This window comes from Thalassophryne amazonica, chromosome 14 (genome assembly GCF_902500255.1).
Source record: "Thalassophryne amazonica chromosome 14, fThaAma1.1, whole genome shotgun sequence".
Classification (NCBI taxonomy): Eukaryota; Metazoa; Chordata; class Actinopteri; order Batrachoidiformes; family Batrachoididae; genus Thalassophryne; species Thalassophryne amazonica.
In genome coordinates this window covers 19,039,637-19,055,076 of record NC_047116.1, presented here as the reverse complement: position 1 = coordinate 19,055,076, position 15,440 = coordinate 19,039,637, and the positions used below count along the sequence as shown (strand labels likewise).

The following is a 15,440-nucleotide window of genomic DNA, read 5'->3' as shown; positions in this document are numbered from 1 at the left end:
CTGACATGGCGCTTTCTCATTGGCTGCCGGGAGATGACATATTTTTGCGGGAAGCTTTGATCCACTTGGGTGGTCCAGCTGGATTAAAAATGATTCCGTTAAAGAAAACGCCTACAAATTACTAGAACAGCATCGAAATATAGTGATTGTCTCTGTAACCGCTGACACACACAATCATGTTGCGTCAAACAACAACGTTTAATATATATATATTTTTTTTTTTTTTCCATCTGAAACTGTTGTCGTTAATAAGTGCGCTCTCTTGGTGTTTACTGGGGTAATTTGTGTTAAAACGTTTTTTGTTTTTTAAGTGAAGCGCCCAGCTGTGGTGAGGGCTAAACAAAGGACGACCACCCACACCGATCGGAGTTCCGCCATTAAACCACCAAACTTCACCGAGCCGAGGGTCCGTCACACCGTCCAGGCGCTCAGTTGTGTTGCATCGTGGAGGGAAAAAAAAATCCCTCCAACATGGAAAGTTTGCTTCTGTGTAGGATGAAATGTGGACTCGCAACGCCGCGCAGAAACAGGTAACGATGATGTTTCTCCGGAGAACTGTTTGAGCTAACAGTGGCTAACTAACGCTAGCGAGCAGAAGTAGCGGCGGCGCTCACACGCAAACATTTCGCTACTTTTTTTTCTTCTTAGGTTGATATTTCATCCCGTAAAAAAAAAAAAAAAAGTGTTTAGCACTGCTTAAGAGAGGTTTTACTCTTGTCAGACTCTAAAAGTTAGCGGTAACTATTAACGCGAGTCGCGTGTAGTAAACTGGGGTTAATTTCTTATTTCTTTGCTGGGGAAAAAAAGTTTGTTTTTCGGTTTTGGTTCGAAACGTGAAGAAAATGTTTTATGCTTTCTGACAGTTTTCAGGCAGTATGGTGGCTCTGACGTGCAAAATACATTTCACAGTGTGGGATGCTGAAGTGTGCTTCATTAGTTAAAGGACAAGTTCCCTTTTTTGCCAACACACATTCTTACTCACTTGTTATCAGTCAGGTCTCGCAGTGCTGTGCTCAGCTTTTGCAGTTGCATTGCTAAATTGTCCTGCTTTATAGCAGCTATCAAAAACAAAGGTTTTGGTGGTAATAGGTAATATACGGAAGCTATTGCATTCACTGGATTAAAAAAAATTTGACCAATGATCTCGTAATTACGAGAAACGATATTTTCTCGTAATTACCAGATCAGGATCTTAGAAATCAGGATCTCACTCCTGATTTCGTAATTATTAGAAAAGATCAGGGGTCTAAATTGTTTTATGTATATACTTCCGTACTTCCAGTCCCTCATTAAAGAAGCGGGTTGAGCTCAGCTGATGATAACACACTGCAATCAAACACAAAATGTGGATTTTCCCCTGAAGTGCTCCCGGATGAATGTCCAGGGAGCACCACGAGGTGTCTTCCACACTTGGAGTGCACCGTGGTGTGATCACAGTGCAGTGTCGGAGGTTACAAATTGGCCGATTTTCGATTATGACTAGGGAATTCTCACAGTTGTCTTTACTGAGGGACTGGAAGTACAGAAGCACATCATACGGAAGCGATTACACACACACAAAATAAATAAAGTAGCCTGATCTCATAATTACGAGATCCTGATGTAATTATGAGATCTTTTCTCGTAATTACGAGATCAGCGGTCAAATTTTTTTTTATCCAGTGAATGCAGTACACTTCCGTAGACCTTTGCATGATTGAACTGAGAAGAGTTGTGTAAATAAACAAAAATGGTGCTCAAATTTTAGTATTAATATTTAATTAACCAGCAAGAAAAAAGATGGGAAAAAAACGAAGCAGCTTGTTTTATGGGGAAGAGAGGCAACCCTTGAAGACCATTCAGTTATTATTTGATAATATAGGCAGCTGCCATCAGTCCAGCACAGAGGCCAAAGCTGATGATCAGAGGAACTTTTCAAGTTCATCTCACTTTCTTCATTTCTTCCTCCTCCTCTTGAATTGCTTTTTCAAAATGATTCTGCTGGGCTGCCAGCATCTCTTCATAATCTTCCTGAGCTGCCAGGAAACAAAGATCAATATCAAGAGGACATCTGTAGTGGAGCGCTAAATGACATTTAGTGCTAAATGTGCTAAATGACATTTTGCACTCCACTACATAATTGCATTTTATGATTATTTACAAGTTACAGCCTACATGTTCGTGTTGCATATGTTTCAGACGCACAGTTCACCTGTGTTAGCACAACCCCCCCCATGCTTATGTTGTCTTTTCACATAATTTCTTCTCAATCCCAAGACAGAGCAAGACCTTAGCAAAATAATAAATGAATGACAAAGATGAGGATAAATGTCAAATTAGTCCACCAGTTACTCATGTGAATAGGACTGTTTCTTTGAAAACAGCTGCTTCTCATCCCTTCCCAAGTAATCTGTCTGAAAAAGTATACATAGAAGACCCCACCCCCTTCCCAATCCCCGGAGACATCCCGTAGACTTCTCAGGCAATCGCACACAAAAATCACACGTCATGGACCTCCCTGAAGGCATAGGGGTGTGGCCTGGAAAGAGCTCTCAAGTTCTCTCCTTGAAGAATGTTGTCAGTTAAAATAACAATAACTCTGTCATGTCCACATATTGATCTGTGTGAGTGCGTCTTGATAAAAAAAAAAATGGAAGGACCTATTGCCAGACTGATTTCACAATAATGCAAGCTTAAGTTCTAGATCTACAACCCCTGGCAAAAATTATGGAATCACCGGCCTCGGAAGATATTCATTCAGTTGTTTAATTTTGTAGAAAAAAAGCAGATCACAGACATGACACAAAACTAAAGTCATTTCAAATGGCAACTTTCTGGCTTTAAGAAACACTATAAGAAATCAAGAAAAAAAATATTATGGCAGTCAGTAACGGTTACTTTTTTAGACCAAGCAGAGGAAAAAAATATGGAATCATTCAATTCTGAGGAAAAAATTATGGAATCACCCTGTAAATTTTCATCCCCAAAACTAACACCTGCATCAAATCAAATCTGCTCGTTAGTCTGCATCTAAAAAGGAGTGATCACACCTTGGAGAGCTGTTGCACCAAGTGGACTGACATGAATCATGGCTCCAACACGAGAGATGTCAATTGAAACAAAGGAGAGGATTATCAAACTCTTAAAAGAGGGTAAATCATCACGCAATGTTGCAAAAGATGTTGGTTGTTCACAGTCAGCTGTGTCTAAACTCTGGACCAAATACAAACAACATGGGAAGGTTGTTAAAGGCAAACATACTGGTAGACCAAGGAAGACAAAGCGTCAAGACAGAAAACTTAAAACAATATGTCTCAAAAATCGAAAAATGCACAACAAAACAAATGAGGAACGAATGGGAGGAAACGAGTCAACGTCTGTGACCGAACTGTAAGAAACCGCCTAAAGGAAATGGGATTTACATACAGAAAAGCTAAACAAAAGCCATCATTAACACCTAAACAGAAAAAAACAAGGTTACAATGGGCTAAGGAAAAGCAATCGTGGACTGTGGATGACTGGATGAAAGTCATATTCAGTGATGAATCTCGAATCTGCATTGGGCAAGGTGATGATGCTGGAACTTTTGTTTGGTGCCGTTCCAATGAGATTTATAAAGATGACTGCCTGAAGAAAACATGTAAATTTCCACAGTCATTGATGATATGGGGCTGCATGTCAGGTAAAGGCACTGGGGAGATGGCTGCCATTACATCATCAATAAATGCACAAGTTTACATTGATATTTTGGACAATTGAAAGGATGTTTGGGGATGATGAAATCATTTTTCAAGATGATAATGCATCTTGCCATAGAGCAAAAACTGCGAAAACATTCCTTGCAAAAAGACACATAGGGTCAATGTCATGGCACAGGGTCAATGTCAACGAGCAGATCTGATTTGATGCAGGTGTTAGTTTTGGGGATGAAAATTTACAGGGTGATTCCATAATTTTTTCCTCAGAATTGAATGATTCCATATTTTTTTCCTCTGCTTGGTCTAAAAAAGTAACCGTTACTGACTGCCATATTTTTTTCTTGATTTCTTATAGTGTTTCTTAAAGCCAGAAAGTTGCCATTTGAAATGACTTTAGTTTTGTGTCATGTCTGTGATCTGCTTTTTTTCTACAAAATTAAACAACTGAATGAACATCTTCCGAGGCCGGTGATTCCATAATTTTTGCCAGGGGTTGTAGATGCTGTGGACCATGATGTTCTATTTAAGTTTTGCTTAAGACAACACTTGCTTTCACAAATAGTTATTTGAAGCCATTACAATGAAGTCTGGGAAATTGTGATTTGCTTTTTTTCTTTTCTTTTTGGTATTTAATACATTTAAAAAAACTGAATTGATTGGAAAACATTTATTTCGACCTTTAATTACAATGAATGACTTTTGAAAACAATTTTTACTCTCCTGACCCCCTCAATCTCCCTGTGTCTTTCTTTCCAGCTGTCTCCTATCACTCCTTCACCTGCCTGGTGGTTCACCATCTTACCATGAACACCAGTAGGAACTGCACGGCGTTCGGGAATGGTGAGGGTCTGGCTGTTCTGGAGTCCGTCTCCATTGTGACCATCACACTGCTGGCCTGCCTGGGGAACTTTGTGATTGTGGCGACCTTGTATCGCAGGCCTTACCTGCTCACACCCAGCAACAAGTTTGTGTTCAGCCTGACGCTGTCCAACCTGCTGCTGTCCGTGCTGGTGCTGCCGTTTGTGGCTGTGAGCTCGGTGAAGCGAGAATGGGTGTTCGGGGTGGTGTGGTGCAACTTCACTGCCCTACTGTATCTGCTCATCAGCTCTGCCAGCATGCTAACCCTCGGAGCTATCGCCATTGACAGGTCAGTGCTATGGTTAATGTCTGATATCCTGAAGAAATAATTCAGATGTTCTATTTTAGCAAAGAACTGACTGGTCTTAATTAATGTTGGCTGCAATAGACTGCGCATAGAATAATGTTAGATGTTTCTTTTTCTTTTTGGAAGTAACTCCACATGCAGCCGGGAGGACCTCTTGTTATGTTGCTTGGTAACATTTACTTACTCATTCAGCAGAAGCTTTTATCCAAACTGACTTCACAAGTGTAGAACAATCAATCAATCTCAAGCAAGTACTAATTGTTGCATCTAATCAACGAGGAGCATAAAGGTGCCTTGACACTTGCACAAATTTGATTCCCGCTCTGGCACGTAATTTAGCATGCCATTGAGTAAACTCGGTTCACTCATTGTCTGTGAACTGTGCACGGCTGAATGCCAAATTTTGAAATATTACAAAATTTTGGCACGCATAAATTTCGTGCCACTTGCGTGAACTAGCCATGAACATTGCGCAACCTATTAGCAAACAGTGCATGTCAATGCGTGTCATTGTACGCACAGTTTACAGTGAGTTTACTCATTGTCACGCAAGATTTTGTGCCAGTGCATGGATCAAATTCGTGCAAGTGTTAAAGTGCATACCATCTTATGACACGCATGGCAGTGCAGAGCCAAAATTCATGCAAGTGTCAAAGTGCCTTTAGTGCAGAAAGAAAGTTGGTAGTGAAGTGAGAGAGTTGACTTGTTAGGATGTTTAAACTGTGCAATTTTTGGCTGTCCCAGAAAAAACGATTAGCGTCACAAAAGAAACATGGCAGTATTGGGCTGATCATTGTAGCCAATCAAGTTTTGACAGATGCTTAAATGAGCTAATTAGCTTGTGGCAGAGCAGTGAGAGATGGAAACTGTGTGGAGGACCAGGATTAAGAACCACTGGTGTGGGGATAGCAATGCCAGATGGTGTTCTTGTGAGGAACGTAGTGGCTGAGACTGCCTATAAGCCTGTAGCATTGAGTTAAAGTAGCCGAGTGAGGACTCTGCAGTCACTCCGTCAACGAGCTTTAGCAGGGCTGTGAAAACTCCGCGGATCCACGGGATTCCGCGGATTTCATCATGGGGAGGGGGGGTGGGGTGTTAGTGATGTACTCTTTAATCGTGATCACTGAGTTTTTAAAATGCTTATCACAAAGCGCTCTTTTTTTACGACATCGTTTAAGTTTTATAAGTCCACGGACACTGATTTGTGTGTTACAGATACAAATCAGTTTCCTCGGATCCGCGGAGATTCGCGGAGGAAAAATGCCACTCAAAGCGTAGCTGTTACGACAGTTGTCGTAAAGCGGGACTGGTTGGTTGCTGCGGCGACGCTGTGTGGCTCCTGTGCGGCGCTTAAGCAAAACTTAGCATGTGGATATCCCAAACTTTTAGAGTTTTCAAGTTTTTAAAAGAGGAATTGTGCAGCATGTCTGTGTCACAGGCCGACGTCGCACAGAGAGAAGATGGCGAGAAAGACTGTTTGAAAAAGTCTTATAAGGACAATAATCCGTGGAATCATCACTGGCTTCATCAACACACCTGAAAGATAAAAGAAACGGGAAAAGTGAACTGTGTTCTCTCAAGAAAACACGGTAAGAATTTTTCTCTCGCTGGAAAATAAACATTCTGCTGTTCAAACAGGATTTTAGACAAAATTATGTGACTTTTTTCCACTAATCTAGACTTTCTTTCATTGTAAAAAAGACATTGTGGCTTTGAATGAATTCAGGCTGCATGAATTTACACAAGAATGTGACTTTTTACTATAAGGTATGTTATTAATATTTTACCATGATTTTCCAAATATTCTACAAGCTTTAGCTGTGGTTTTTGAAATGCTGTAACAGTCCTTTCATTCTTCATAAATTTCATGTAGTTTAATTGTTCTGAGCTAATGCATAATTTGGTTTACAATTAAAAGGAAAATCATTCCAGGTCCTACTTCCACGTCATATTCTGTTATTTCAGTATCATCATCGACAGGTCAAATAAAAGGTTGAATATAGGATCATTTAAATATGCACTAATTTTGAGATTTGTTCTTCCAGGAGATGCTGAAAAAGCATCATTAGATAAAAATTTAATTCTGGGGCCCCACAGTGCCCTAGACCCTGCCTCCTGGGGAGCTGCACCCCCCCCAGACCCTCTGCAAATTTTCCTCAGATTTCACAATTTTCATTTCACAGCTCTGCATTAGTGACCTGAACTTCATTCAGACGGTTGTGGTTAACCAGTGGAGGTCAGTGAGCAGTGGGTAATTAGACTTCTTACATTGATTGAATACTAAACGCACCTTCTGGACCATCTGTAAAGGTCTCACTACATATACTGGGAGTCTCTCTAGAATCAGAAAATGGGAAAGGTGTGTAGTTGTTTTTCTGGAAGCTTTCCTCACTGTACTAGTCTCTCTTCCCAACAGGTATTATGCGGTGCTCTATCCAATGATCTACCCTGTGAAGATCACAGGGAACCGGGCGGTGGTTGTTATTGCCTACGTGTGGTTGCACTCCCTGTTGGGCTGCTTGCCGCCTCTGTTCGGCTGGTCGTCCTTTGAGTTTGACTGCTTTAAGTGGACCTGTGTTGCCTCTTGGCACAAAGAACCAAGCTACACAGCCTTCTGGGTCACCTGGTGCATCCTTCCACCCTTCTTCGTCATGTTGGCCTGTTACTGTGTAATTTTTCGCGTCGCACGTATGAAAGCCTGCAAAGTGCATTGTGGGACTGTGGTTGTTGCCCAGGACGACTCCGGTGCAGCACAGAGGAATGGACGCAAGAACTCGAGCACCTCAACGTCCTCCAATGGAAGCCGGCGGAGCCTTGTGTATGCAGGCAGCCAGTGCAAGGCTTTGGTCACCATCCTGGTGGTGGTGGGCACCTTCCTCATGACCTGGGGGCCATATGTGGCGGTTGTGTGGACGGAAGCCTTGTGGGGACAGGGGAGTGTGACCCAGGGGTTGGAAACTCTGGCAACATGGCTGTCGTTCTGCAGCGGTATTTTCCATCCACTCATCTATGGTCTGTGGAATAAAACGGTGAGGAAGGAGCTGCTGGGGATGTGCTTTGGGGATCGCTACTACAGAGAGTCGTTTGCCACGCGGCAAAGGACGTCACGCTTCTTCAGCATCTCCAACAGAATCACAGGTGCAAACAGCTTCTCTTTTTTATATGCAAATCATTTTGGATATTGTGATTTATTTATAACCTGTTTGCATTTTGTCAGATTTGGGTTTGTCACCACACCTGACAGCCATGCTGGTTGGTGGAGAGCATCTTTTGGCCCCTGGGAGCAGCACAGGTGATACTGGCTTCAGTTTCACTCAGGACTCTGGTAAGTGTGGGACACTGAATAGGGAATTAATGGGTAAATCACCAGCGGTTTGACACACTGACTGTGTGTGTGGGGGAGGCAGAAAGTATCATTTGAGCTTGATCACTAACCTGGCATCCAGTACAACAGAATGTGATCCTACCTGGATGTTATTAGACTGAATGTCATTTGGAGAATCCTCAGGTAGCACTGGAATCATTTAGTGCTGAATGAGCAGTTATTTATTGAGATCCAGATGAAATGTACAGTACTAGTGGTGTGCAATATGACCTAAAATTAATAATGCAGTATTACTGGAAAGTATTCACAGTGCTTCACTTGTTCCACATTTTATGTTACAGCCTTATTCTAAAATCAATGAATTTTTTCCCCTCAAAATTCTACCCACAATACCCCATAATGACAATAATGTGAAAAGTTTTTTTTTCTTTACATTTTTGCAAATTTATTAAAAATACAAAAAAAAAAAAAAACCCAACTAAGAAATCACATGTACATAAGTGTTGATAGCCTTTCCCATGAAGCTCAAAATTGAGCTCAGGTGCATCCTGTGTCCACTGATCATCCTTGAAATGTTTCTACAGCTTAATTGGAGTCCACGTGGGGTATATTCAGTTTTTTTTTTTTTTTTTTTTTTTTAAGACATGATTTGGAAAGACGCACACCTGTCTACATATAAGGTCCCACAGTTGACAGTACATGTCAGAGCACAAACAAAGCATGAAGTCAAAGAAATTATCTGTAGACTGAGACAGGATTGTCTCACGGCACAAATATGGGGACGAGTACAGAAACATTTTGCTGCTTTGAAGGTCCCAGTGAGAACAGTGGCCACCATCATCCATAAATGGAAGAATTTTGGATCCACCAGGACTCTTAGAGCTGGTCACTCATCTTAACTGAGCAAATGGGTGAGAAGGGTCTGAGTCAAGGAGGTGACAAAGAACCCGATGGTCACTCTGTCAGAGCTCCAGCATTCCTCTGTGGAGAGATGAGAACCTTCCGAAAGGACAACCATCTCTGCAGCAATCCATCAATCAGGCCTGTAAGGTAGAGTGGCCAGACGGAAGCCACTCCTTAGTAAGAGGCACACGGTAGCCCACCTGGAGTTTGCCAAAAGGCACCTGAAGGACTCTCGGACCATGAGAAACAAACATTCTCTGGTCTGATGATACAAAGATTGAACTCTTTGGTGTGAATACCAGGCATCATGTTTGGACGAAACCAGGCACCATCCCTACAGTGAAGCATGGTGGTGGCAGCATCATGCGGTGGGGATGTTTATTCGTGGCAAGAACTGGGAGACTAGTCAGGATTGAGGGAAAGATGAATGCAGCAATGCACAGAGACATCCTGGATGAAAACCCGCTCCAGAGCGCTCTTGACCTCAGACTGGGGCGACAGTCCATCTTTCAGCAGGACAATGACCCTAAGCACACAGCCAAGATATCAAAGGAGTGTCTTCAGGACAACTCTGTGAATGTCCTTGAGTGGCCCAGCCAGGGTCCAGACCTGAATCCAATTGAACATCTCTGGATAGATCTGAAAATGGCTGTGCACCGACACTCTCCATCCAAAATGATGGATCTTGAGAGGTGCTGCAAAGAGGAATGGACAAAGCTGCCCAAAGACAGGTGCACCAAGCATGTGGCATATTCAAGAAGACTTGAGACTGTAATTGCTGCCAAAGGCGCATCAACAAAATTTTGAGCAACGAGTGTGAATACTTATGTACACGTGATTTCTTAGTTTGTTTTGTTTTTTATAACTTTGCAAAATTTAAAAACAAAAACAGCCCAACTTTTTTCATGTCGACATTATGGGGTGTTGTGTGTAGAATTTTGAGGGGAAAAATGAATTCACTCCATTTTGGATTAAGGCTGTAACATAACAAAATGTGGAAAAGTCGAGTGCTGTGAGTACTTTCTGCATGCGCCGTATTATGGTGTTGACGGTACGGCACAATCCGTATCATGGCACACTACCAGAACAGACCGACCTGCAGTCAACCCCTAAGATGTACTTCTTATTCATGAAAAAAAAAGAAAATGTCAGTTGTGATGCCGCAGCCATGTTATGCATTTTGCTGGATGTGTTGATGCCAAGCGGCAACCCTCAAGAACGTATTTTGACCCCAACCATGAAGTGCAGTTCCTTGACTGGCCACTTGAAGCTGGCTCCAAAACAGTGCACATTCTCATAGCACCCCATTTTAAAATGTCCAACTTGAGAGCAGAAATAAACAGTCTGGTACAAAAAACGGTTATGGTCTCTACAGAGTTTCCTCTTCTATGTCAACTGTACAGGGGGTGAATTTTTTTTTTTTTTTGAACTTCTTACTTTAAGATGTTTTTAATTAATAAAAATCTGTATAATTGTGGGCGCGGTTGTTGTGTCCTGCTGTGTTTCTGTTGAAATAGTCACGCTGAGTAAAACGCTCATCTTATTTAATATTGTATGCTAACAGTGTTAGCACTTTTAGCAGGTGCCGGTAGGTCCACTTAACTAACGATTACTCAGGAAATACACAGCAGATAACTTTTGCCCGCAGTTCCCAAAAATATGAATTAATAAACACCCAAACCCAGGTTAGCTTGTTAGCTGGTGGTTTGGACTCAGAGAGAGGGACATGTTCAAGGCTGATTTTTTTTTTTGTGTCTCACGGAGCCACGTACACTCCACCCCTTTATGAATTAGTGTGGGCGGGGCTCTCAACATGGTGACGGCCAGAAAAGGGGGTCATTTCGGCTCTTTAGGCTCTGTATAGAAAACCAACGGGTGAAGTCACACAGGCTCTGTCCAGTCTATGGTTCGTGCCTCCAGAATAATGTCACCTTTGAATATGGTTTTGTTGGTGCTTTGTGAACTATAAACGTGTGCTGCATCTTTTCTGATAGAATTATTTAATTGCGCTGTACTTCATGAAATTAGACTTTTAATTCAAACTTAAGATGGAAAATGTTTACATTTGTTCCCATAAAGTAAAAGCCGGCACACGGTCTCGTTAATTGGGTCATACATCCACTGCTTCACATTCCTGTTTCATAACTCGTGTGTGTAGTTGATGGAGGAGGAAGGGCAAGTATCGTCATGTGGAAAAATTTAATTTGTGTGCTTTTGCTTTTAAACGTTTGTAATTATTGATTTGAGGTCTTTGTAAATGGCTACGTTTAAATATTAACCAGCTTTTTATTCCACGTAGGCACAGATGTGATGCTGCTGGACAGTTTATCCACAGACTGTTCCTCCCCACCTCAGTACCTTGGGAACACAGCTGGGAAGAGGCGGAGCTCTGTCACCTTTGAAGACCAGGTGGAACATTCCAAAGGTATCCATCATGTCCCTCCCCAAAGAATAATTAGAGAGGAGGGAACCCAACTGGAAAACTTTGAACAATGACCTGTGGTTACGAAAATGACAACTGCAACCATTACTTTATCAAATCTCACATTTTGCTTATGATTCAGGTTTGATGCTTCCAAAATAACACTATGTAACAAATTTTTATTTTTGTTTTGTTCCTGGGTACACAGTGTGTTTTCCTAACCTGTTATGCCTTAAATAAATAGAAAATAGCTGTTATTCCACAGAAACTTTGCTTCTGTGATCAGGACAATGATATTTTGAAATTTGTCTGTTTTCAAGAATATTCTCGATTCGCCTTCACTACTACTGAGTAGTCTTCTAGAATATTCTTTAACTGCGAGAACTGTCCAGAATTTTCTAGAAATTTCAAGAAACTTTTAGAACTTTCTATAACGTTAAAAAAAATAAAATCAAAGTGTGCTGAATGTAGCCATTTTCCATAGACTTTAGACATAAGCAGTTGAAATATAACACTTAGAAGCCAGGAACAAAAATTGTGTTACATAGTGTAATTCCAGAGTGCAAACTTTATTAAAAGGCTGATAGATTCAGGGTAGAGGGAAGCTCAGTGCGCACAGAAATGTTGAATTGGCAAATTATGACTGCATATTAATTATGACAAAAAATGGCTGTTTTATGACCAATAAATTGTCATTATTCAAATTTTTCAAGTGTGTGTGGGGGGCATTATTTTACTATGTGAGCATCCATCTGTTGATGTGCACAGTTTCCGTTCCAGAATTTTTCATATCTGCCCCCCTTGTCCAGGAGTGGGGGTATAGTTATGAAACTAATCTTTTTTGGCTTTTACTATTTTTTGTTTGTTTTTTCCCCTCCCCCCATCTTTGGGTCATTACAGGGGCTCTGGCTACGTTTTACGCTGGATGCCCTTCCTGACACAGCTCCAGCTGTACAGGGAAGTTGGGGTTAACAGCTGGGCTTCTTGCTGGGATGCGAAGTTGGTAACGGCTGCACCACCTTGCTTACGCTGTTATCTAACAAGATTTTCTGCATTGTCTTCTCTCTACCACCCAAACAATTATCTCCATACTCTCTTCAGCTGAAAACACCAACACCTCCACACTCCAAGTCTACGCGGAGATGCACCAATCACTCGACACCTTTGCCTCCTGCCTGGCAAAGGCTATTGAGAGTGATGCCAAGGCCACTCTTTTTGGGATGGGGCTGGCTCTCCAGGGAGGACTCTTCACCACCAGGGCAGCACCAAGGCCCAGATACCTAGACGGTCAGAGACTGAGGCTGGAGAGCATCGATGAAGGCATTGTCAAAGATGACAGAGAGGAAGAGGTGCAGGATGTGGAGGAGAAACCTGCATGAACACATTTCATTTCACTGACCCCTTATGGTTTGTGAACTACAGGTGCTTCATTACCATGTGACCTGTCACAGTACGGTGGTGCACGAAGTCCTTTATCTACAGGTGGTTGTTCCATACTTGAATTTTATATATAGGAATTAGTAAGAGGCACATTCTCCACTATGCTGGACCAATTCATGTCTCTGCGGGTTTGTTATTGCAAACATAGGACACCTCCTATTGTAACCTTAATTGTGATGTAATTTGTTTCTGATTTTGTTCTTACTGTATGAGCTCAGTCAGGTCTCTGCAATATGGAGAAAATACCCACAAATCTTTAGATATCCACCGATAGTGGAGCAGAAACAGATCAAACGTTAGAAAATTCAGTTTGAGATGACAGCACCCACTGAAGGCCAGATTTGATACTTCATTTTACCTCGTTTGTAAAAAATTATGGTACTATTTTGTAAGAAAATACAGTATACCAGCAAAGTGATGCAACCTTTTGATTTTAACAGACTGTAATTATGGGCAGAAATGCTTGTATTAAAGTTTTTGTACTAACCTTCTTTTGAAAGTTATTTAAACTACTTCTCTTGCACGTGTCTTATAAAACCCTTAACATGGTTAAAAACTACAGAATTACTACATATAATTCAGGTGGACAAATATTGAATACTTTCTTTATAAATGGATCATTATGTGACAAACTAATTGGGAAAACAAGCTGATGCATATAAGATGTGGCATCCTCCTCAGCATAATCAGAAATCATGCAGTCAAGCAGAAAATGTGCAGCTGAATAGTCAGATTGTGCAGTAATTTAATGTCACATCTGGATAGACTGTGCAGGAGATAAAGGGACATGTAATATCCCAAAATTTCACTACTGATCATATTTTAAGACTTAATGAAAATGTTTAGCCTGGCATGAAATGAATACCATTAAATTGAGGCTAATCCACGCTCTAAGACCAGCACTCTTATATTAAGATGATTATAAAGCTTGTTTTAGCTGGGTCAGGAAGTGAAAAGGTCATTAAACACCCTATTACAGAATACATAACTATTTTTCAGTCAGTTATACCTTTAGGCACAAAGCTGTGCACATAATTCCAATCATAGTCAATTTTATATACGACTTGCATTTGGTGCCTTATGTCCCATTTGCTTAAAAGATGATTTGGCAACTCATATTCTGCAGAAAAAATACTTAATTGTACATTTTATTTTAGCTGGGGTAGGTCAAACATACTCATATCAGTGAGTCCCAGTATTTTTACTGTTAGTTTTCGTAATCTAGACATCCTAAGCTTTCTAATGATACTGAAGTCATAGGGTAGGGTGAACGGGACAGCTGGAGGTAACTTTTGTTTTGCTTAATATGAAATATCCTGTAGACGTGTCTGCCACCTGCTGCATGGTTAGTGGATGCTGGGTGGGTTATGGAAAATTACTAAGAGCTGTGGTTCAAGTTGCATGTGGTTTATCTGCCATCTGCTGAACAATGGGCACGCCATGTGCTCATCTGTGCCCTGCCCACCTTCTTGGATGAGTTGGTATGTAAGCGCACTCTCACCATTTTGATCTACTTAATGTTCACCGAGCTGCCGAAAAAGAGGCTAAGTGAACCCAGTTGCAGCAATAATTTAGCAAAACTTTAAGGTATTGCTTCTGTCTTGGTTATACACATGCACACTCGACCAGACCAAAATTCTAGATACGTTTGCACGTGAGCGTTATGTGACCCTTCTACTCCAGTTCAGTTAGTCACCATGAGAAACCTTGTTAACACAATAATGGACACTTCCAGGTATCAGTTTCACATTTACCAAAGCAAAATCTTGGCTGAGTGACAAGTTACATTTGTCATGGTCAAGACCTTTTTGGCACATTGGTTTAGTACATACTAAACCAATACACTTTATATGTACGAATAACATGTCTCACAGCGGAAGGACGCAGAAATATGCCAGTTTTTTTTTTTTTTTTTCCTAAGTTATTTTATTGAGAACCCTTTGGGAATCAGATCCACAGTTTTGGGCGCAAAATTAAAGCAGTGTCTAGGTCTTGTTTACTTACATGCACTTGCTCAGGTTCGAGTTTCTCTGCTTCGTATTAAATTCAAAAAGTCACACGTTAACACTGATCAAAGCTCAATCACTCCCAACAAAAATAATATTGCACTTAACAGTCTTGCACATCAGCAATCATTTGTCTTCACATAATTTGACTTCCTTGCATCCACACAGGTTTATCCTTACACACACACACACGCAAACATCAGTAAGAAAGTCCTCTTTAAAAAACACTTGGGGGGGCAGCTAGAAATGACACCAGTTGTCAAAAGGAAGTTATTCTACAGTTGTACAAATCTCAGGTTTCCAAGTGCTTCACAGCAAAGATGAGTGTCAGCAGGCTACTGTTCTTCATCATTTTCCTGACTCGAACCTTCAGAGCGATCACCTTCTACTCGATCTACAAGACAGAACACGGCAAAATGAAACAAGGTGCATGAAATCCTGAATCATGTAGATAAACATTTTCATCGCTGTAAACTGCGACGGAGATGGGAGCTAATGTTGC

At 41.2% G+C, this 15,440-nt stretch overlaps 2 protein-coding genes across 6 annotated transcripts in view; one reads left to right on the top strand and one right to left on the bottom strand.

Moving 5' to 3' along the window:
• Positions 1 to 361: 361 nt before the first annotated feature.
• gpr161 (G protein-coupled receptor 161) lies at positions 362 to 13,444 on the top strand. Its single transcript, XM_034186446.1, has 6 exons — positions 362 to 530; positions 4,434 to 4,824; positions 7,259 to 7,980; positions 8,060 to 8,167; positions 11,370 to 11,495; positions 12,594 to 13,444. Exons 2-6 carry the CDS (start codon positions 4,481 to 4,483, stop codon positions 12,869 to 12,871), a joined length of 1,578 nt encoding a protein of 525 aa, XP_034042337.1. The 5' UTR covers positions 362 to 530; positions 4,434 to 4,480; the 3' UTR covers positions 12,872 to 13,444.
• A 1,392-nt stretch (positions 13,445 to 14,836) lies between these two features.
• dcaf6 (ddb1 and cul4 associated factor 6) overlaps positions 14,837 to 15,440 on the bottom strand; it is a 59,533-nt gene continuing 58,929 nt past the window's right edge. For all 5 annotated transcript variants that reach the window (XM_034185925.1, XM_034185926.1, XM_034185928.1 and 2 more), the window contains one exon: positions 14,837 to 15,332. In XM_034185925.1, coding sequence (XP_034041816.1) covers positions 15,274 to 15,332 — 59 coding nt within the window. In that variant the 3' untranslated portion in view covers positions 14,837 to 15,273. The remainder of the gene's footprint in view (positions 15,333 to 15,440) is intronic.